We start from the raw sequence: 24,755 nt of genomic DNA on the forward strand, positions 1-24,755 counted from the left end.
CGTGACGGAGTTGATTCACACAGTGAGACGTGACGAGACGATCAGAAGAGACAGAAACCACAGGAGCAATCAGTTTCTGAGGATCTGATGGATCTGCTATCAGACGATCATCCTGAACAAATCAAACACATCAGATCATGAGTGTGTGTGTGTGTGTGTGTGTGTGTGTGTCTGCGTGTGAGAGAGAGAGAGAGAGAGAGAGTGTGTGTGTAAGTGAGTGTGTGTGTGTGTGTGTGTGTGTGTGTGTGCGTGAGTGTGTGTGTGTGTGTGTGATGGAGCAGAAACACACTCTCACCTGTGAGTACCAGAGCGGTTCACAGTCAGACTGATGGAAGAGAGTAAATCTGTCAGCAGGAACTCTGAACTCAAACCCGTCTCTGATCTGAATTTCATCACACGTCACATTCACACTGCGATCCATCATCCAACACTGACACACACACACACACAGAGAGAGAGGGGGATTTCTGTGTCAAATAAACTTTCAATTATTGCCAACTTTCTATTTTAGATGCACATTTACAATGATTGAAGAATGTGTTGAAGCATGATGCAAATATCTCCAAGAAAACACAGTTATTCATGTGTGCTATGGCACTCAGTGTTTTGTTCAATCTGTCACCATCCACCAATGCAAAAGACCAACAAATACATACAAAGATGGCTGCTTTTGTGTTCTACAGAAGAAAAGAAAGTGATGAGGGTGAGAAAATGTAAAAAAAAAGACAAAAATAACCTTATGCAAACTCTTTCGTGTCAAGTTTCGTTTTTATCCATGGATCCCCCATTTAGAAGCTGAATAGTAGCCAACTATCCGTTCATGTGAAACGGAAGCACACAGACACAAACACGTGGTGGTAGTTTAGACATTCGTACATTACACAAGTGATTTTCCTCTGTTTATATGTGCTCGGTCTCTTTTCTCACGTCATGTCAGATGTGAAAGAACTGTGAAAACAATTCTTAGAAAGTTACACGACTCCAGCAGAAAGATGTGGTAAAATAAAATCATGGAGTCTGTGTGAGGACGTGTCCTTCCGCTGTCTTTACACAGATCACAAGTCCAAAACAAAGCACAAAACAAACACAAACCACAACATTAATAAACGTGTAACCAGTATTCTTGATATAAAATTATAACACATATATAACACAATATAACACATATTCTTGATGTGTTGTGTTTTTAACAGGAAACGCCCAAGTGGTTTCCTGCCTCACACATTAGTCACGATCACACATTATCTTAAAATAAACTGAGGCTTTAAATCCAGCTCACTGTCTCATAAAAGGACACGGCGCAGAATCCAGATTTACATGCATTCACAAACAGATTTGATCATACGAATCCAAAATCACGCACCAGTGCAGTGCATAGTCAAAACATTTCTACACCCTTTTCTCCTCTTATAGTTGTTTTAGAAACCTGTTCAGCAGAGGTTGCTGCATATTGAAGAGTAACTGGTAATTGGTACCTGCAGAAAGAAGCTCGTCAGATCATCAGTCTTTTACAGTACAATACATGAGTTGAACACAGCAGGGATTAGTATTCATTATGCATTATTTCGTTTAATACAGCATTTAGTGGAGAGATTAGAACAAAGCAAAGGCGGGAGCAGCTAAAAATGGTGTCCTGGTGCTGTGTGGGTGGCGTTTATACTAAACAGTATGCATCACGTCCGAAGATGCACGACTCTAAGCGACTCTGGCTGAACAGATCATGAACCAGAAGAAGCTTGATCAGATTAAAAAAAAATCCATTTGAGCCTTTTCGAGACTTTGAGGGACAACAGTTATAGAATCTGTTGCATGGTATTTTAGGTCAAATAAAAATTTATAGGACTTTTAACACTGTTTGCTTAAAGTTGTGTTTGATGAGAAATAAAAGCAGTATCAGAAGGTCATGAGCAATCACTTGTGACACTAAAACTAATTCCGGTAACACTTTACAATGAGGTTCTGCTAGTTAATAATAGTTAATGTATTAACTAACGTGAGCAAACAATGAATAATACATTACAGTATTTATTAATCTTTGTTAATGTCAGTTAATGAAAATACAGTTGTTCACTGTTAGTTCATGTTAATAATGCATGTGTAGATGTTGAAATTAACATTAGCTAAGATTAATAAATGTTGTGTTCATTCTTAGTTCATGTTAACTAAAGTAGTTAACTAATATGAACATTATTGTAAAGTGTTAACCATATTCCTTCTGTGTGCAAACAGACTTGACAATAAAGCTCTTTCTGACTTCATCACACAGTTTGTGCTTAAATTACATGTACAAGACGAGCCTAAAGAAAGCCTTTTTAATGAGAGTTAAGGTACACGTTTAAAAAAGAAGGTAATGAAATAAAAATATTCAGTGAAATAAGAAAAAAAATATTGCTATTCAGTTAATTAGTTCGAATCAGTTTCTTTGTTGTTGTTTTTTTGCTATTTAGTTTGTCTGAAATTTGTTTCATTAGGGCCTTTGTGCTAAAACGCGGCCTGTAAAGTCAATGCTGGGTCATTGCAGCCGGGCAAATAATATATATATATATATATATATATATAAATAAGAAAACTCAAAAATGAACACTATTAAAATACAATAGAATAATATATTAAAAGAGATAATTGAATATAGGAAGAAGAAAGAATAATGCATAAGTGGTAGAAATCATATAAACCAATAAAAACCTACTGTGCTGCTTTGACACAATTTGCATGGTAAAAAGTGTTATAAACTAAAACAATAAAATACAACTGAGTCTTTCTGTGTTTGCTGTTTGCCTGACATCAGCACTCTGATCAGGCCTGGTGTTATGTCCTTCATCCCTGTCTGGGCCTGCAACCTGACCCACCTGATGTAAGGCTGAAACTAGTATTGATAAAGTTGATTAAAATAGTCATTTCTTGGTGAAACGCTTAACTGCATCTTGTTCATCTGCTTCAGGGTTAATGTTCGTGGTATGCAGCAAAGAGCCTCAGTGTGTTGTTTTCTCACTCCCATATTTGGCACTCTTCCCAGATCTGATAACACAAACAGTTCAGAGTATGTTTACCTGTTGTTTTAGTATGGTGGAACTGGATCACCCAAGGTCAGAAGCAAAGACATTGGTTAATAGAATGGGATTAAATACATAAAGGATATTTGTGTTGTTTAACATTTAATTATTGCAGGTTTGCGTCATTTTCCAAGTATTGTGGATTATTTTTCTTCATTTTGAGGAATACTGAATCTGTGTTGTTGTTTTATTTAAATTTTTTTTAGGAATGCGCTGAATTAATGCATATTCACATTTATTTTAACATCTGATGTTACAGCTGTAACAGCTTTCAATCAATAAACGCCTCCTTTATAATCACTCGCGATCTCATGAAAGATTGGTGATAATCAATTAAATTCTCCACGCTGCACAATGACTCGCTGATTTACAACGCATCTAGCTATGATGAAATGATTCGTACTGAACTGAACAACTGAATAACAACAGCAACAACATCAAAACAGCTTAAAAGCTCATTCTAACAATTCGTTTCGATTCTCATTCACAATCTTGTGATTCGATTTGATTACTGATTTGAAGCAATGTAGATTATTTAGTTTTTTTTTTTGGGTACAGTACATGCCAAATTTTCTCAAGAAAAAAAATGCTGTAAAATATACATGAGAATCATTTGTTACTACATTACTATAATATTGAATGTTAATATTACACTTTAGTAAGTTAAAAAATAAAAAAATAAAGTTACAATTGCTTAATAATATTATATGCATATTACTGTATATATATATATATATATATATATATATATATATATATATCGTCTCGGTTACGTACGTAACCCTCGTTCCCTGATGGAGGGAACGGAGACGTTATGTCGACCGACAAATGGGGTCTCACTTGGGAGGCCAATCATCTCTGATTTTAAGAGAAAACGCCAATGAAATTGGCAAGTGGATTAACACACCTGAGCCACTCCCCGTGCCAGCGGGTATAAATAGGGCGACAGGTGCATCCACTCATTAGGTTTTACGCTGAGGAGCCGAGAACGTGTCCCGGCAACAGCGAATGGTTCAAGGTTGTGGCATGGGGACATAACGTCTCCGTTCCCTCCATCAGGGAACGAGGGTTACGTACGTAACCGAGACGTTCCCTATCTGTCGGTCACTACGAGTTATGTCGACCGACAAATGGGGTCCTATGGAAAACGCCATAACCTGAACCTCGTCACAACCCTGAGGCGCTGCAATTGTTGACAAGCCTTGGCGTGCCACAAAAGCTACGCTTAAGGTCGTAACCTTCCCAAAGCCCCAGCGCAAATTCACTGACCTTGGTACCGAAGGGGCCAAAGGGTGAGTACATTGCTGCTGGAGAAGGCCATGCTGCTGTTCCGCCCACATAAAGTAAATGGAAGGGATTTCAACCTTCAGTGAAAGATTGCTTCAAATCTTCCCTATTTGTTCTTTCAGCTGGCAAGACAATGGGGAAGCGAGCCTTTAGGAAAGGTCGCTACGGAGACCACATCCTACCCGTAGGGAGGTGACATGTGGATATACCGATATGGACTGACCCAGGGGGCAGTACTACATATGGGAAGGGTCTCTGAGGCAGGTCCTACCTTGGAGTAGGGATGGAACGGCTGCCAGAAGAGACTGACAGAGCGATCTGTCAAGGGAAGACACGGGTTTGCCAAGAGGGAAACCTTACCGTGGAAGAATACACATATGGGATTACCCGTAGGGAACCCAGCCATATGGACACCTAGCCCAGTACAGGGGCTGACCGGCTCCGGGCATGCTAACGCCAGTACTGGGCCTGGCGACAGACTGCTCCGCCAAGTCTGACGCCGAGGGTGCTGGAGGATGCTCGACCAGGGTACGCCAACCGGGGAACTCTACTGGGAGAAGAAGGCGCTCACATCCCCGTGTTAGGGGGAATGGCGCAGCAAGCGAGACACCCAGCCAGCCCTTCCCGCCAATTACCTGTTACCCAACACACGGGAGGAAACTGGCTCTACACGGAGGTTGTAAAACCTCGCAAAGGTGTTAGGTGTCGCCCAGCCCGCAGCTCGACAAATGTCTGCCAGAGAGGCGCCGTGCGCCAACGCATAGGAGGAGGCCACACTCCGTGTGGAGTGGGCCCTCACCCCCAGGGGGCACGGCTCGCCTTGGGAATGGTAAGCCAAGGCGATGGCGTCCACTATCCAGTGGGCCAACCTCTGCTTAGAGACAGCCTTCCCCTTCTGCTGACCTCCAAAGCAGACCAGGAGCTGCTCAGAGCTTCTGAAGCTCTGGGTGCGGTCCACGTATATGCGAAGCGCTCTTACGGGACACAGCAACGACAAGGCTGGATCTGCCTCCTCCAGGGGCAGCGCTTGCAGGTTCACCACCTGGTCTCGGAAGGGAGTGGTGGGAACCTTGGGCACGTATCCAGGCCGGGGTCTCAGGACAACGTGAGAGTAGGCCGGCCCGAACACAAGGCACTCTTCACTTACCGAAAATGCTTGGAGGTCCCCGACCCTCTTGATGGAAGTGAGCGCGATCAGGAGCGCTGTCTTGAGAGACAGGAACTTCAGCTCAACCGAATCCAGCGGCTCAAAGGGACCCCTCTGAAGTCCCGCCAGGGCAATAGAGAGGTCCCAGGAGGGAATCAGGGGTGTCCTAGGAGGATGTAACCTTCTGGCACCCCTCAGGAACCTAACGATCAGGTCATGCCTCCCCAGGGACCGGCCGTCCACTGCATCGTGATGTGCTGCAATGGCAGCCACATACACCTTCAGGGTGGAGGGTGACAGCCCACGCTCCAGCCTACCTTGCAGGAAAGAAAGCACGACTCTGACCGGGCATCTCCGGGGGTCTTCCCGGTGAGAAGAACACTAATTCGTGAACAGACTCCACTTCAGAGCATAGGCCTGCCTCGTAGAAGGGGCTCTAGCCTGAGTGATAGTGTCTACCACCGCTGGGGGCAGATCACTTAGGTCTGCCGCGTCCCGTCTAGAAGCCACACATGGAGGTTCCAGAGATCTGGGCGCGGGTGCCAAATGGTGCCAGGCCCCTGAGAGAGAAGGTCTCTCCTCAGGGGGATGCGCCAGGGAGGGGCTGTCACGAGGAGCATGAGTTCCGAAAACCAGGTCCGGGTGGGCCAGTAAGGCGCAACCAACAGGACCTGTTCCTCGTCCTCCCTGACCTTGCACAGTGTCTGTGCGAGCAGGCTCACTGGGGGAACGCATACTTGCGTAAAGCCAGAGGCCAGCTGTGTGCCAGTGCATCTGTGCCCAGGGGGGCCTGGGACAGGGAATAGTACAGCTGGCAGTGGGAGGACTCGTGGGAAGCAAACAGGTCTACCTGGGCCTCCCCCGAATCGACTCCAGATCAGCTGGACCGTCTGGGGATGGAGTCGCCATTCCCCGGGGAAAGTGAGCTGTCGTGAGAGCACGCTGGCTGCACGATTGAGCTCCCCCGGGATGTGGACAGCACGCAGCGACTTGAGCCACGTCTGACTCCAGAGGAGGAGATGACGGGCGAGTTGAGACATGCGACGTGATCGTAAACCGCCCTGTCGGTTGATGTACGAAACAGCCGCAGTGTTGTCCGTGCGGACCAACACGTGCTTGTCCAGCACTAGCGGACGAAACCGTCGCAAAGCTAGATGCACTGCCAGCAACTCCAGGCAGTTGATGTGCCACAGCAGTCGAGGTCCTGTCCAGGACCCTGAAGCTGCTTGCCCGTTGCATGTCGCGCCCCAGCCCGAGTTGGAGGCATCTGTTGTGACAACAACGTGCCGGGACACTTGTTCTAAGGGCACGCCGGCCCGTAGAAAAGCAAGGTCCGACCAAGGACTGAATAGGCGGCGACACATCAGTGTGATGGTGACACGATGTGTACCGCGGCGCCATGCCCATCTCGGGACTCGGGAGTGTAACTAGTGCTGAAGTGGTCTCATATGAAGCAACCCGAGCGGCGTGACTGCGGCTGCGGATGCCATATGCCCCAGGAGCCTCTGAAAGTGTTTCAGCGGTACCACTGTCCTGCCTCTGAAGGAACTCCGGCAGTTCAGCACTGAGTGGGCACGCTCGCTGGTGAGACGTGCCATCATACTCACCGAGTCTAACTCCATACCGAGATAAGAGATTCTCTGCACAGGGGAGAGCTTGCTCTTCTCCCGGTTGACCTGAAGCCCCAACTGACTGAGGTGCCGAAGCACGAAGTCCCTGTGAACGCACAACTCTTCTCGGGACCGGGCCATAATGAGCCAGTCGTCGAGATAGTTGAGGATCCTGATGCCCACTTCCCAAAGTGGGGCAAGGGCGCCCTCCGCGACCTTCATGAAGACACGGGGGGACAGGGAGAGCCCGAAGGGGAGGACCTTGTACTGCCATGCCTGACCCTCGGAAGCAAAGCGCAGGAACGGTCTGTGACGAGGGAGGATAGAGACATGAAAGTACGCGTCTTTCAGGTCGATCGCTGCAAACCAGTCCTGGGGCTGGACGCATTTGATAACGCGTTTCTGCGTCAACATCCTGAACGGGAGCTTGTGTAGGGCCCGATTCAAGACTCGCAGAACCAGGATAGGTCGAAGGCCACCGCTTTTCTTGGGCACGATGAAGTAAGGGCAGTAAAGCCCCGTCCTCATCTCGGCTGGAGGGACCGGCTCGATTGCATCCTTCGCCAGGAGGACAGCAATCTCCTCGCGCAAGACAGGGGCGTCCTGGACTGCCACCGAAGTCTCGAGCATGCCATTGAACTTGGGGGGGGGTCGCCGGGCGAACTGAATCGCATAGCCGAGTCGAACCGTCCGGATGAGCCAGCGTGACGGGTTGGGCAGCGCAAGCCACGCTCCCAGATACCATACAAGTGGCACCAAAGGGACAGTCGACATACCCGCAGTGGTGCAGCGATGGGGAGTCGTGCCGGAAGGCCCAGAAGGCACTGCGTCCTGGGTCATCGCAACCAAACTCCCCGTGTTCCCGGAGGAACTGGCCAGAGACGCGTGGAGAGGCGTTGCGTCTCCGAACCGCGACCTCTTGGCCGCTGGCGAAAGGGGGCGTCGTGGGTGAGAATGAGGAAGCTGTGCGTCGCTCATTGTCAGCCCACAAGCCTTGCAACTCAGAGGAAGGAGAAATTGCTCTTCCAATGAAAATGTGGGAACAGAACCAGAAGATTCTCCACCCGGCCCTCCACCGGGGGAGGGAGTGGCGCTCTCTCCGCCATCTCCTGAAGAGCAGTTCTCCGCATCTCCGAGTTGCCCGTGTCAGGGCCGCTTAGTCGACTTCCTCGAGGACTTTGCAGCCGGGAGTGACACGGGGGGTGCCGCTCTCCTGCGCGGGGCTCGACGCGCCGGCCTCGAAGAACTCTCAGCACGGGGCGGAGCTGGTGTGGAGGACGCAGGGGGGCGCCCTCGGCGACGAGCAGGCTGAGGCACTGCCTGCGACGGAATGGTGGCAACCAGAGGATCACGTCGTGGCAAGATGTGCTGTATGGCCTCAGTCTGCTGTTGTTCTGTCAGGAACTACTGGGCACAGCCCCTGACAGCGTCGCCACACAGGACAGCCTGGGACATGGGAGCATCGAGAAAATGCACTTTGTCAAATGTCTCTCATACAGACCAGGCTGAACCTGAAACGGCACTACTGGACCACCAGAGTGGACATCGCTTACCCGAGGGACTGCGTTGTGACTTCCGTCACCCAGAAGGGGGAGGTCAGTCGCCATGCGCAGCTCCTGCATCAACCTCGGGTTGGACCTACCGTCGTGCATTTGTTAAAGCCTTGGCTTGTTGGGTTTGCAGGATAGCCATGGCATGCAAAGCAGAGACAGCTTGGCCCGCAGCACCGTAAGCCTTGGTAGCGAGCGCGGCCGACAGCTTACAGGCCTTGGGTGAGGGGCGCGGACTATCCCTCCCAGTGGCGGCGTTTTGCGGACACAAGTGCACCGCAATCGCACTCTCCTGCTGGGGAATGTCAACACACCCCTAGCTGCCTCGCCATCGAGGGTAGTGAGGACGGAGGAACGAAATGAGCTGCTTCCGGCCGTAAAAGGGGCCATCCACGACTACATCACTTCCCCATGCACATCCGGGAAGAAAGGAACCAGAGTAAAACGCGGTTGTGAGTCGCGCTCCACACCGAGAACCAATCAAACAGCCATGAGCACTCAGGGCTGGCGGTGCATTCACCTCCATCCTGATGCTCACAGCTGCCCGGGCAAGCACGGCTGTCGACTCTGGGTCCAATTCGGCAGTGGCGACAACACCCGAGGGGGGCAGCCCCGCCGAATCTTCATCCACAGAGGTCGATAACCCATCCCCCGATGCTGCAATCGACATCTGATCTCCGGCGGCAAACTGAATGACCCGCTGGGACTGCCATAAGACAGCCCAGCAAAATCACCCAGCAGCTGCACAGGACAAACACTGCGGAAGGGGTAAGAGGTCCGTGGGGCGTGGCCCGGCGGAGAAGCTCTCACGGTCACCTTCAAATCTCCCAGAGCACTAGCCGGCGGTCCTCTGCTCGAGACAGAGAAACCAGAACGGGTAGTGACAGAGGGGTCTGCTCCCTTCCCTTTAAGAAAGGGGAGACGCGATCACAGCGTTGCCATGGTCACACACGCAGTGCGTGCATGAACCATCCACGAACGCGACTTCAGCGTGCTGAATGCCCAGACACGGAAGAGAGCGAACGTGGCCGTTGTCAGAGAACAGGAAACGACCGCATCCAGAAGGACGCGGACGAAACGGCGTCTTGAAAAAGACGCGAATCGTCCGCGATTTGCTCTTTTAGGAAATCTGCTCTCTTAGTTGAAGCGCCCAGGGGAATCACTGAAAGGGACACCGCTGTTTGCGCCGTACCGCCAACCAGAACAGCTTCCCGACACAGCAGATGAATGGCTTTGTGGAGTATAACGGCTTTCATACAACCACTCGGCTCCGAAGCAAAAATCTAATGAGTGGATGCACCTGTCGCCCTATTTATACCCGCTGGCACGGGGAGTGGCTCAGGTGTGTTAATCCACTTGCCAATTTCATTGGCGTTTTCTCTTAAAATCAGAGATGATTGGCCTCCCAAGTGAGACCCCATTTGTCGGTCGACATAACTCGTAGTGACCGACAGATAGGGAAATATATATACACACACACAGTATGCTCAATGCTTTACTTAACAAGCTATGATGGTTTGTGATTAGGATTGCACTCAAAGTTAGATACTAAGTGGTGTGTGTTTATCAGTATCAAATAAAAGTAGACTGAGAGAGTTCAAGAAGCCGAATAGTTTACAGTGAACCCACTCAACCATTCTTCCTGGAGACTTAGTATACAAGGCATTTCCTTGAACTTACATCCTGGTTTTATCTTCAGTGCTCTTCTATTACCCAACATCTTCTGAATGCTCTGCTGTTTTCCTCTTCAGTGAGTAATTAATGGTACCATTCACAGCCAGACTGCACCGTGTACATTTTCTGATCTGATGAGTCTTGCTCCTCAACACATTTAAAGGTGAATTTTGGTAATAATGGTAAACTTCAGTGATCGGAAATATCTTTTTTTAGCAGTATTACTATAATTAGCAAAGCTATTTGTTTGATTAACCTGTTAACCTGACAACCCATTATGGGACTCACAGCTGAAAGTGCTCTACCTAACTTATAATTGTAACAGTATAACTACTTCTGTGTGTTACAAACATAATTGTGGTGTCTTTAGAAAGAAGACTCTTTGAGCTTTACTTTTTATCAACCAGATTTGATAATGCTCAAAAATATTAAAAGTTATAGACACTGAAGTGCGTTTTGAAGTGACATTTTTTTTTTACCACACTTAAATATCTTTTTTTTATTTGATATAAAAATACATGAAATGAGTCCTGGAGTAACCTAGAAAAGCAAAGCCAAATGTCTTATGAGTTTCTATTTCAAATCTGAATAAGATATCATGAAAAATTAGACTCCTTCAAATATTTTTATGAGACTATGTCTACATCCCCCACCCCACAAATATAAGAAAATATATTTCCCAATAGTATTGAAGGCTTCTACAAATTATTTAGTCAGTAAACATACCACTGCATAGTTTTTTCAATTATAAAACACTAGACAGAAACTTAGACATCATATAAATGATTTATTTGAGCACTAGAAAATTAAAATAAGAATAATTTGAGTAAGAAAAATAAGAATAATAAGAAAAATAAAAAAAAAGATTTAACTTTGTTTGCCAATTACAGAAAATCGTGAGATTGCTAGAAATGCAGCATTTACAATGAATTACGATGCAAATAATTGCTGATGGCCACTTATACAGATGGTAATAACACAAAGTAAATAATCCACTCTCTCTATTCATATAGACGCGTTCACTTTGATAGCCGTGATCATACTGTAATAGCGAGCTGATTTGGGCTGATTTGCGCTCAAACAGATGGTAATCATGCAGATACATTCACATTCAACATAAAACACACTCTCACATATATAAAAACTGTTTAAAAATAAAAGAAAGAAAGGAAAAAGCGATCGCTGTAAGTTCCGCCTCCATCAGCTGACAGGTGCGTCAGAGCGCGTCACGAGGGAGCGCCAAAATCAAATAAACAATCTTTCGCATATCTTTAATTCATTCTTTTTTCCGGTGGATCGCCTCATTCTGTTTGTGACACTGTACGCTGCAAAACCATGCCGTGTTTTTACTACCAAGACGCAGTTTCTGACCGTGAGTTATTCCATAACGGACGCAAACAATTCTGTCGCTGAAGAAATGAAACGTAAACAAAGGAATTATGATCCATATTACAACGTTATTGCTTCGTTGGACTAAACGTGCTTCATGAGATGTCGTTCAGTGGACCCTTATCTTTCTAACTAATCCGGGGTTTACAGCTCTGGATGTGTTTATGACTCGTTATTACGACGGATCTGGTATGTACAGCGTTTCTAATGTTCATGTTTGTATGTGTACTGCTTACACAAATGTAGCAAATACAGTCTTTATAAGCTTGCCATTGAAAAACAGCGATCTGTCGTCAATGCTTGAGGCTTATATCTTTATAATGATACATAGTTTGTCGAGATTAAATTTGGCCCATTTCATTTTATCTATTCATAAACACTGACACGTGCGAGTTGAGAGGCGTTCAGGATGCCCACTTTCTGGTGTGGGCTAACAGGGTAAAAGTATATCAAGCATTTAATTTTTTTCATTCAAAGGAGAATTCGTTTTCCACATGTTGTTCCTCATTGTTGTGCCAGTTTTCAGACCATTTCTGACTATAATCCTGTCGCCTTCTTTCTCAATGACTTTTTATACTCAGTAAGTTCATTGAAAGTAGTTAGACTGTCCTACATCTATAGGACAAAACAAGCTGTCATATAGTAGCGCAGCACACAGTGGAACTAAACCCTGGTGCTACGTGACAACAACAGAGAACTGCTGCACAGCCTCTCATTGCTTTCTGGATTTGGTACTGTCATGTGTACACTTCTCATCTTTGGAAGGGTCACTTCCATCCGACTTCTTTTTAGGAATCAAATGAATGACATTGTGGTCTGACCGGCCAAGCGGGGGACTGCATTCAGATCTATAAGCCCCTGGCACATTCCCATAGCACTGATCCAGGGTGTTACTGTATCTGGTTGGGCATGTGATGTATTGCTCCAGGTCTAAGAGATGAGTGATGTCACAGCGGTTGAAATCACCCAACAAGAAAACAGGACCACCAGGATACTGCTCCAGAACATCATAGTAAACACCAGCGATGTCTCTGGCGGCTTGACTCATATTAGTTCCTGGAGGGATATACACATGGATGAAGGTAAGTGGTGGCGCATCCTCAGGGTGGTCATGTGGTCTAATGGACACGACCATTAACTCATAATCAGGAGTTATAATGATGTTTTCCACCTCCACATCAGTCGCCCAGGCCTCATTCACAAGCACCATCAATCCCCCTCCTCTACGTTTCTGAGTCAGCCGTGCATCACGATCAACCCGGTAAGACCTATATCCCTCGAAGCTAATGCTGGGCGAGTTCCTGTTCAACCATGTCTCTGTGAAGAACATCAGATCGGAATTAATGTTTTCCACATCTTCCATCATTTCTTGGAGCTCCTCTATTTTGTTCGGAAGAGAACGCACATTAGACATCATTATTTTAGGAAGGCGGAACTGAAATTTCTTTACTTTTGTTTTAGACTTGTGTGGTGGTTTCCTCAGAAAAGCAAGTTTCCTCTCCTGGTTAAGACTCCTGTCTATAGTTGAAGTAGCCTCCTTCTTCCGTCTTTTGTTCTTGTTGTCACCCGATTTGTGTTTTCCTGTGGAACAATTCTTAGTTACTCCTATGTCTTTTGTGCATAGGAGAATAAACTCCTGTGTCTTCGTGTCCTGCTTTTGGCTCTGTGTATACTCCATACAGATGGTGCCTCGTGTGTATATTTGAGATCCAAACATCTCCTGAGCCAAATCAATGTGACACTCCATTTCAGGGATTTGATTGAGCATCTCTCTGAAAGATACATTTAGAGGTGATGGAATCTAGCAGTGAGTCGAAAAATACAAGATCTACAGTATTATTAATGTTATAATAAGCAGTCTTACTCTTGACCACTTACATTAAAGGTTCAGAGAAACACCTATGTACTTACTGCAATTCATTCAATGGCTTTTTTAATTTCTTCACAGTCTCAAGGATTTCTTTAGCTTTTGTCTTCAGATATGTGCTAGCTTCAGTCTGATGTTTGTTTTTAATCAGTTCTTCACAGTTATCAATCAGATCAGGAAATGTTAATATCAGCCCAAAGATTCCTCCTGCGGCCTGCAAAGATGTAAAAATTATACATATATATAAATTCCCCAGAAACCATGTGGGGGGAAATATAACGTGTAGAACCACCTTTAGTAACAATTATTTGAAGGAAATGTTTTCTTTAAGAGTTTATCAGTCTCTCACATCATTTTGTGGCCCACTCTTCTTTACAACGTTTCTTCGGTTAATTAATGTTTCAGCACATTCATCTGTAAGTTTACCCCTCTGTAATTATTCCTCCCTTCTTATTCTTCTTCTGTTTCGCTCACTCCTCCCTTCTGTGTTTTCTCTCTCTACCTCAATGTATACACACATATGCACACATGTATATTTCCTCATGAGTTCAGATATTCAGAGGAGGACGGGGCTATAGGCCTGAAGGTTATTGAGTTTAGACTGACTGAACTGTATAAGTTATCTTTGGCCAAGTACTGCACAATCACTCCAAGTGCTCACTCCAGCTCACTCCATCACTCAGCCAAGTGCTCCTAATATATCCAGAACTTCCTGGCCATACTTCCTTTCTATATAACATACAGATGTAATCTACATCCTGTGGGCACTAGAGGCAGCAGGAAGGACAACCCTTTGTTTGCTAGACATTCCTGTATGATGTAGTGTACAATTCTTATTGGATAAACTACTGCATCACCCCTTGCAATGCAACTATATAATGTGTGGCACGTTCTGATTTTGCTGAGTTAGATGTGTTCCTAGGTCAACATATTTTGTTGACCCCGGAACAACATTTTACTCCAAAAATGTATTCTTGACCACATCCCTGGACCTTAACCTTAACCATGAGTTATCCCTAAAACCAGAGGAAATGATAGATGAATGACACTGATGTACAAGCACCAAACACTGATTTTAAGCGTAAACTATAAACTTCTGATTGGTTAATCACAATGTTGTTCCAGGGACAACAAAGATGTTGTCCCAGGAACATGTCTCACTTGGTAAAATCAGGTTCTGCATAATGTGTGGATGTAATAATAAACCTTGAAGTTGAAGTTTGTGAACAGACAAAATGGCTCCATGTTCATAATTCTTTCCATGAGCTCATGCAAGAACTGAGAACAATTGGACGGCATCCAAGGATAAAGAGCTGACAAAAATATTATCTTAACATTGGCAATTCCACCACCTTTTCTTTTCTTCAATCATTCAGATGTTGATTTGCTGGTGTGCTTGGGATCGTTGTCCTGTGGCATGAACAATTTCAACCCACCTTAATCTGCTGGACAGACAGCCTCACATTTGTCTCTAGATTATTCCTGTATAAAGTGGAGTTCCTCGTAGTCTCAATGACTGCAAGTTTCTCAGGTCCTGTGTCTGCAGAACAAGCCCAAATCATCACCTCTAAACCACCCCTGGGCTGAATTTGTTGGGACAGCTACTCCTAGGAAGATTGGCGACTGTCTTTAAGTTGGTGAGGACTTCGCAATTGTTATTTAGACCCTGATGACGAAAAACATACTGTACTGTATATACATACAGTCAGGTCCATAAATATTGGGACATCGACACAATTCTAATCGTTTTGGCTCTATACACCACCACAATGGATTTGAAATGAAACGAACAAGATGTGCTTTAACTGCAGACTTTCAGCTTTAATTTGAGGGCATTTACATCCAAATCAGGTGAACGGTGTAGGAATTACAACAGTTTGTAGAGCTGTAATCGGGCCTTAAAAGTTAGGCCCGACAGGACCCGAGCCCGACAGGTTTCGGCCCGAGCCCGACAAGTACATTTTGATTGACAATTTTTTTAAAGCCCGAACCCGTTTACAGCCCGACATTATTCAAATGTGAGCACGCACACAGCTCTTTTGCCTTTTGCCAACAATGAGCAATTTATTCATGTTTTAACATAATTTACTCATAACTAACGTATACTAGACCACTTGGAAGTTGGAATAAAGAAATAAAATAAGTCCTGTGTCACATCGTAACATCTCAGCATTCTAGACATAGGCTCATTTAACCTATAAATAGACCAACGCACCAATAAAAACAAGTTATTTAAAAATTTTTAATTAAGATAAATTTTAAATTAAGATGGGTATTTGGCAATAACGAAATTAAGATAAAGGCTCCGCCGGATTTGCTTTATTTAATAAAAGAATAATGCCAACATTAGCGTAAACACTCTGTCAACATTATGCATTTAAGACTCAATGAATATTTAGTTATCATTTGAAAAACCTTTACTCAAAGAGATTAGGGCTAGGTCTACATGTTTTTGTGGAGGAAAATGATTGAATCCACTGTAAGTTAGATGTCTTCAGCGCGTTCCTGCGCTCACTGATGGTGCGTCATTATTCACTTATTATTCTCATTACAGATATGGTCAAAACTTTTCCACTTCTCGCTCACGAGTTTGCTTTAGTTGCTGGTGCCTGCTGGTGCAACCAAAACGTAATCACCAGAGGCAAGCCTCTATTACACCTGCTCAGCATTCATTTTCGCATCTTTCTCGCGCTAATCGAAACACATCACATGACCGCTCGTTTACCTCACAAACCGGAGCGCAAGCCCGAGCCCGGCCCGAGCCCGCCTAATATGATAGAAATTAAGCCCGAACCCGACCGAACCCGTCGGGTCCCGACGGGTCCCATCGGGTTCGGGCAAAGATCTTCAGCTCTAAAAGTTTGTATATGTACATCCCACTTTTTAAGGGACCAAAAGTAATGGGACAGATTAACAATCATAAATCAAACTTTCATTTTTTAATACTTGGTTGCAAATCCTTTGCAGTCAATTACAGCCTGAAGTCTGGAGATCAATTAGACATCAGCGTACGCTGGGTTTCATCCCTGGTGATGCTCTGTCAGGCCTCTACTGCAACTGTCTTCAGTTCCTGCTTGTTCTTGGGGCATTTTCCCTTCAGTTTTGTCTTCAGCAAGTGAAATGCATGCTCTATCGGATTTAGGTCAGGTGATTGACTTGGCCATTGCATAACATTCCACTTCTTTCCCTTAAAAATCTCTTTGGTTGCTTTTCAAACACCAAACTACCCGGAAGACCATGGAAAACAACTGTGGTGGATGATCGAAGAATTCTTTCCCTGGTGAAGAAACCCTTCACAACAGTTTGCCAGATCAAGAACACTCTCCAAGAGGTAGGTGTATGTGTGTGTCAAAGTCAACAATCAAGAGAAGACTTCACCATGTGAATACAGAGGGTTCACCACAAGATGTAAACCATTGGTGAGTCTCTAAAACAGGAAGGCCAGATTAGAGTTTGCCAAAAAACATCTAAATAAGCCTTCACAGTTCTGGAACAACATCCTATGGACAGATGAGACAAAGATCAACTTGTACCAGAGTGATGGAAAGAGAAGAGTATGGAGAAGGAAAGGAACTGCTCATGATCACCTCATCAGTGAGCATGGTGGTGGTAGTGTCATGGCGTGGGCATGTATGGCTGCCAATGGAACTGGTTATCTTGTATTTATTGATGATGTGGCTGCTGACAAAAGCATTAGGATGAATTCTGAAGTGTTTCGGGCAATATTATCTGCTCATATTCAGCCAAATGCTTCAGAAATCATTGGTCAGCGCTTCACAGTGCAGATGGACAATGACCCGAAGCATACTGCGAAAGCAACCAAAGAGATTTTTAAGGGAAAGAAGTGGAATGTTATGCAATGGCCAAGTCAATCACCTGACCTAAATCCGATTGAGCATGCATTTCACTTGCTGAAGACAAAACTGAAGGGAAAATGCCCCAAGAACAAGCAGGAACTGAAGACAGTTGCAGTAGAGGCCTGGCAGAGCATCACCAGGGATGAAACCCAGCGTACACTGATGTCTAATTGATCTCAAGACTTCAGGCTGTAATTGACTGCAAAGGATTTGCAACCAAGTATTAAAAAATGAAAGTTTGATTTATGATTGTTAATCTGTCCCATTACTTTTGGTCCCTTAAAAAGTGGGATGTACATATAAAAACTGTTGTAATTCCTACACTGTTCACCTGATTTGGATGTAAATACCCTCAAATTAAAGCTGAATGTCTGCAGTTAAAGCACATCTTGTTAGTTTCATTTCAAATCCATTGTGGTGGTGTATAGAGCCAAAAAGATTAGAATTGTGTCGATGTCCCAATATTTATGGACCTGACTGTATATGTGTGTGTGTGGATTATATCTATGAAAAAATACCTGGCCTGTTCCCTTTAACACCGCTTTCAGTGAAACATCAGCCATTTCTTTAGTAACTTTCACAAGAAGTGGAGCATAATATTTTTGTCCTTTTGTTGCTGCTGTTTTCAGAAAGATGGCAGAATATCCAAGGTATGCTATGAAAGAACCGATCGTGCGGAAGAATGCAAAGTCTATATAAAACCCTAGATATGTGTGATTTGTATACAGGCCATCACTTCTCAAGAGGTGTCTTAGGCGACTGAGGGGCAGATCTCTACCACTGCGTTTGGCCAAGGCTCTCAGGATCCTCGCTGTGATTTCACACTGCACGTCATCGGAGGATGACACCTCAAACCCTTCACTCTCACACTCCTTCTGGAGTTTCTCCTTGAGCCTTTCGATATTCTTCTGAATCTGCCAGATTTTGTCAGCAGTTTTCTCTGCATTTTTCATTGTTTCACTAGATTTCCATTTCTCCACAAGCGTAAGTATAAGACTAGTTGCAGTACCCGCTCCGACTGTGATTCCAGCTGCCAGTGCCAGCGAGGGTAAAGCCAGGCCTCCAGTCAGAATTGTTGCAATGCCTGTCCCAACAAGAGCGGCAGACCCAAGCACAGTAGCTGTGTTTCCCACCAACTGGCCTGCAGTCATCGCCTCCCTCATGTCCTCCAGCTCGGTGGCCAAAGCCTTGAGATGATCTGCACATCGCTCCTGCTGATCAATCCAACGGAAGAGCTCTTCACACAGTTCGTCTGCCACACCCATGGTACAAGAGGAAAACGGAGGAACTGCAATTAGAAAAAAAACGGTGTTATTTCGATTCTGAAAAATACAACTCGAATTCTGGAAATGTTGGGACGTTTTTTAAATCGTAAAACAAAAGTGCTGTAAAAACAGCAGTGAGGGCATACGTTTCAAAATATGTGATTTAATCGTTTTAACAAAATAAATGTAAATATAAAATGAGTCTGATGGTGAACCAATGGAAAAGCCTCCATCACAAGAAAGACTTGAGCAGGACATTTCTCATTGTGAGTTTTTACTCTATTTTAAACACTTAAATACATCAATCACACACTGTAGTCGTGGGGAAGTCGTGGCCTAATGGTTAGAGAGTCAGACTCCCAATCGAAGGGTTGTGGGTTCTAGTCTCGGGCCGGACGGAATTGTGGGTGGGGGGAGTGCATGATCAGCTCTCTCTCCACCTTCAATACCACGACTTAGGTGCCCTTGAGCAAGGCATCGAACCCCCAACTGCTCCCCGGGCGCCGCAGCATAAATGATGAACACTGCTCCAGGTGTGTGCTCACAGTGTGTGTTCACTGCTCTGTGTGTGTGCATTTCGGATGGGTTAAATGCAGAGCACAAATTCTGAGTATGGGTCACCATACTTGGCTGAATGTCACTTCACTTCACTTCCTGTAGTTTTAAGAAAATTATTATTTGGCAATTAGTAAGTTAAAATTAAAATAAATTTAAAAAATAGCTTTTACAACACCGAAAACAGCATTGTCTTGACTTTATGTCGATAACACAAAACAACTAAAGTGTTTGAGAGTCAAAGTAGAAATGGCAAATTTGTAACATGCTGAAGACCCATTTTTGCAGTTCAGAATTTAAAAGAGTTAAAAAAAAAATCAATTAATCACAAGATTTTTATTTATTTTTTATCAGATATTTCTTTTGAGTCATGACCCAGAGCTTTCATTCCCTGCTGTCTTATTGTTTTTGGAGTTTGAAGTTGCAGGTCTGAAGAAATAGCCTACATTTCTGTAAAAGTTAAACTAAGTTAAGATCACATCCCTAATTCACCTAAAACATAACACAAAACATGCATTCAGAATAAACCATGACTTTCTAAGCTTTATTCTGGAAAACATCCCATGAATCAGAAATGTTTGTTTTAATAAAAGTCAAATAAGAAATAAATGTAAATGTAAAAGAGTCAGACCTGAGGAAAACTGTGATCCAAACAGCAAACTGAGTTTTCTGAAGGATGTTATATTAGAGATGTGTCTTGTGTTCTTGAATTCTCTTGCTGGACTCTTGCATGGGATTGATTTATTTAAGTGTACTCCTGTTACGCAACACACATGTCAGCCAATCAGAAAGGATCTGAGTGCTACAGAGAGATATCTGTGCCGGGGCCTGCTCTCCTTCCAGAAAACCACATGACTTTCAGGACAAGGCTACAACGGAGGGGTGGGAAACAAATGATTTCCATAATCTTTGTATATGACCTACCGTATGAATGTGCTTGCATAACCTGTCTTATTTTAATGTGAAAAGGCTATATATTATTGTCATTTGGGCATGTTTTACACACACGAAAACTGAGCACTGTGATTCTAACTCAGGGAATTTGGAGGAGTATCATTCAACCTGAAGCTGTTTTTAAACCAGAAAGTTTGGGATTATTATTAAGAATGTTTTCTGCTGAGATTATAAGAACATTCCACAAATACTAATGAAAATATGCAGCGAGTTCATGAACATAGTTTTAAAAGTGTTTGATTCTGACTCTTGCTTAAACTAGAAAACACACACACACACACACACACACACACACACTATAACACAAACACACACACACACACACACACACACAGAGACTCACAAACACACACACACACACACACACACACACACAAACAACTTTTTAAGCATATTCTATGATTGCTGAATGTTTTCCCCCAACATTATGAGGACATTCTAGTAACAAAGTATGAATAATATTTATGTGCTAACCATTTGAGATCATTGTTGAAAAAAGAAAACATTAAACTAAAGTGTCCTATTACAGTTTTTCTCGACTGCTTAAACACTATAACCAAGCTTTGGAACTAAAATTTCAGGACCATAACACCATTTATTAAAAAGCACACCCAATTTCCCTAAACTATAAACTCTATTCCCCTTTTTGACACGTGAACGGTCACTGCAAAGCTCCCTTCACTTCTCATTGCCTACACCATGTTGTCATGTAGAAAGAACTAGCATTCAATACTGTTTCCTCAAGTCAGCAAAGCTTGAGCTCAATTAGCACACAGTTGCCCACGTGTAAACACTAGGAGTCAACATTTCTCACACACCAATCAGAACCTTCAATAGATAAAAGAGCCCCAGTCAGATCATTCAGTTCTGGATCAATGGATCCAGAGATAAGTTATGGAAAAGGTCGAGGACACCAGAGAGGAAGAGGAAGAGGAGGAGCAAGAGGATGAGCGGCAAGGAGACGAACACAAGTAACACAACTTATTACTGTTTTTTTGTAGTTGATCTTGAACTGATTGAATTGATGGCAAACGTCATGAGAATGTTCCCTGTTGTGATCATTTCTAAATTAGAATCCATACAATATGTACACATAACAACGTTGTCTGATAAAAAGAGACAACACTGACATATTTAATCATGGTAATGGTTTTCCTAAAAAGTAGCTATGCATAGTGCAATCGATTACAATAAGACAACACTTGCGGGCAGTTTCCTGGACATTAAATACAAAATGAATATCCAGTATTTCAAAATAAGACCAATCTGTGAAGTTGCCAGTATAAAGAAAACATATGACTAATTGCTACACTGTAATGCATATTTAAACTTTAATTATGTGTTCAAAAGCTACAACAGCACATGCATGCAAAACATAGAGCTATATAGTAGATCTATCCAGGTCTCTTCTCTGCAGCAAGGATTGTCTCAAAAGAAACACACACACACAAACACACACACACACAAAACTGAAGCTCAAAAACCCAAGGGTCAAGAGCCCAAATAAAGCAAGCAACAAATGTTATTTTCAAACAAAAATCATCAACATCTGTTCATTCTTAATAAAAACTCCATCATAGAAATAAAGGCAAACAAGTTAGTAATGCGTGAAGCTGCAATGCAAAACATTCACTTCCTGATAAACTGGCACAAAATATCACCAAGAAAAGCCACTGTATACAATGATTTTCATATAAAATCAATGACTTGCTTCTTCTGAGCGCCGCATGCACCCGAAGCGCGTGCTAAAGCCTGTCAAACAGCCCCTGATTATTGAACTAAGTTATATTTTGTGCTAATACTGTCAGATCACACAAGGTTTACATGCAGACTCACCTTCAACACCACCAGGTCCGGGTTTGACTGACAGCTGAATTCACGAGAACATGGTGTGTTTTATTTTGTTTCAGTGCTCGACTCGTCCTGGACACTCTGCTCTGTGCTAAAGTTCTGCGGATCTGCTCCACAGTCGGTGAAAATACACACATTGACTGTACTGCAAACCTATTAACTCCATAGTCGGTGGAAATACATACAATGACTTTACTGCAAACCTATTAACTCCGTAGTCGGTGGAAATCCGGGGTCAGTTGGTTATGTCTAAAATGAAAGTAAACAGCTGAGAAAAACACACATGCCTGTATAGCAGATGCAGTTCTTAAAGCGACAGTACGCCTATTCAATATGTAATATATTTCATTTATCATTACTTACTCACTGTTACATTGTCCCAAACCTGTGTTAATTTCTTTCTTGTGCTGAACACAAAATAAGATATTTTTAAGAATATGGGTAATGTCACGGGAGGAGCACAAGACAGACACAGTGGGCGTGGCGTCAGGCCTCGGAGAGGCTTTTATTAACAGAAATCATAAAATAACAGGGAATAAAAGTGGCCAAAGGGGGAAAGTGTCCAAAATAACAGGGAATCTGGTGTCCTCGTCGTGCTGCGGGGTTTGTGTAGGTCGGGCAGTGTTCATGGAGGAAGGGTCCAGGTAAGGGGCGGAGTCCGGCGGCCGCACGCGCTCCCCTCCTTGGTCCGGGGCGCGAGGGGCGGCGGCTTCCTCTAGCGGCCGCATCTCTCTCGTCGGCCGCGGCGCTGGTAGGGGATGGACGGCCCGGCATCCTGGCCCGTCGGCCGTGTAAACGGGTGCGGTTCTCCTCCGGATCGCGGGTCCGGCTGCTCACGTCTCTTGTGGCGCGGGAGTCCCTCAACGCACCCTTCCTGGACCCACGAGGACACCAGCGTGCATGCACGGGGAAGAGACCGGTCTCCTGAGGAGAGGCGCGTTGGGCTTTTAACCAGCGGCGGTAATGAGGCTCCACTTCCTTCAGGTGTGCCCCATCACACGCCGCCAGCCCTGACTCGTCCAGCGCCCCTCCTCTCACACCCACTCCAGTCGGGAGCCTGGTGAAGGGCGGCGATTTAGGACGGGGTGCCGGTGACAATCAGGGAGGAGGCAGCTGACTCGTCACATTCCCCCTCCCAAGCGACATCCCCGTCATCAGGGCGCCGCCCACACGGGAGTGCTACCATCCTCAACCAGGCTCCAAACGGTCGGAGTGGGCGGGGATTCCTCTCCGGGCGGTCCTCCCTCTCGCAGCGCACCGGAACAGGGACAGAGAAACCGGGTTTTAGTGACAGCCTCAACCAACCACAGGGTAAAATGACAATAACAGAAGTCACTTACCCTTTTTGTGGCTGGGAGGCTGTCCCCAGTTTTCCTCCGTCCCAGTCCGGGTTCTCATGAACGTTTGCAAGCGAGAGGGAGTGACGTCACCAGATGTTTCCCAACTGCGCTGTCTAGGCTCCGCCTGCCCGCATTCTCCACCAGTGTCACGGGAGGAGCACAAGACAGACACAGTGGGCGTGGCGTCAGGCCTCGGAGAGGCTTTTATTAACAGAAATCATAAAATAACAGGGAATAAAAGTGGCCAAAGGGGGAAAGTGTCCAAAATAACAGGGAATCTGGTGTCCTCGTCGTGCTGCGGGGTTTGTGTAGGTCGGGCAGTGTTCATGGAGGAAGGGTCCAGGTAAGGGGCGGAGTCCGGCGGCCGCACGCGCTCCCCTCCTTGGTCCGGGGCGCGAGGGGCGGCGGCTTCCTCTAGCGGCCGCATCTCTCTCGTCGGCCGCGGCGCTGGTAGGGGATGGACGGCCCGGCATCCTGGCCCGTCGGCCGTGTAAACGGGTGCGGTTCTCCTCCGGATCGCGGGTCCGGCTGCTCACGTCTCTTGTGGCGCGGGAGTCCCTCAACGCACCCTTCCTGGACCCACGAGGACACCAGCGTGCATGCACGGGGAAGAGACCGGTCTCCTGAGGAGAGGCGCGTTGGGCTTTTAACCAGCGGCGGTAATGAGGCTCCACTTCCTTCAGGTGTGCCCCATCACACGCCGCCAGCCCTGACTCGTCCAGCGCCCCTCCTCTCACACCCACTCCAGTCGGGAGCCTGGTGAAGGGCGGCGATTTAGGACGGGGTGCCGGTGACAATCAGGGAGGAGGCAGCTGACTCGTCACAGTAACCAAACAGTTGCTGGTCCACACTGAATTTGAAAGTAGCAGAAAATACTCTGGAAGTCACTGTGGACCAGCAACTGTTCCTCAAAATAGCATTTATGTTCTGTAGGAGAAAGAAACTCATTCAGGTTTAAAACCACTTCTGAATGAGTAAATGTTGGTATAAATATAAAACACTATGACCAGGGGCATTGCACAAGATCCCGGGCCCTATGCATAGGTAGGTGCTTCCGCTAGTCCCACTCCAAAGTTGGTGTATATGGCAAGCTCAATATCCCAACCAGTGCACTTTTCCAGTAGGGAGGAAGATTACAATGGGTTCCTGCTAAAATGTTCACTTGCTCTCGAGCAGCACGCACACCAGTACGCTACAGAAAGATCAAAGATCTCTTTTATAATACAGCAATTTTCTGGACCAGCACTGAAATGGGTCGAAGCACTATGGTTCCAAGAATCCACAATCACCTCCTCCTTACAGAATTTCATTGGCCATTTCATGGAAATTTTTGGACGTCCAGTGGGGGATTCTTCG

The 24,755-nt window shown here is 45.2% G+C and overlaps 1 protein-coding gene across 1 annotated transcript; it reads right to left on the reverse strand.

Annotated features, from left to right (window-relative positions):
* Positions 1-11,095: 11,095 nt before the first annotated feature.
* Positions 11,096-22,333, reverse strand: LOC127952155 (uncharacterized). Its single transcript, XM_052550515.1, has 5 exons — positions 22,263-22,333; positions 22,045-22,212; positions 17,953-18,722; positions 13,622-13,791; positions 11,096-13,482 (listed from the first exon to the last, which is right to left on the reverse strand). Exons 3-5 carry the CDS (start codon positions 18,697-18,699, stop codon positions 12,423-12,425), a joined length of 1,977 nt encoding a protein of 658 aa, XP_052406475.1. The 5' UTR covers positions 18,700-18,722; positions 22,045-22,212; positions 22,263-22,333; the 3' UTR covers positions 11,096-12,422.
* Positions 22,334-24,755: the final 2,422 nt, after the last annotated feature.

The sequence above is a fragment of the Carassius gibelio genome, chromosome B3 (assembly GCF_023724105.1).
Source record: "Carassius gibelio isolate Cgi1373 ecotype wild population from Czech Republic chromosome B3, carGib1.2-hapl.c, whole genome shotgun sequence".
Lineage (NCBI taxonomy): Eukaryota > Metazoa > Chordata > Actinopteri > Cypriniformes > Cyprinidae > Carassius > Carassius gibelio.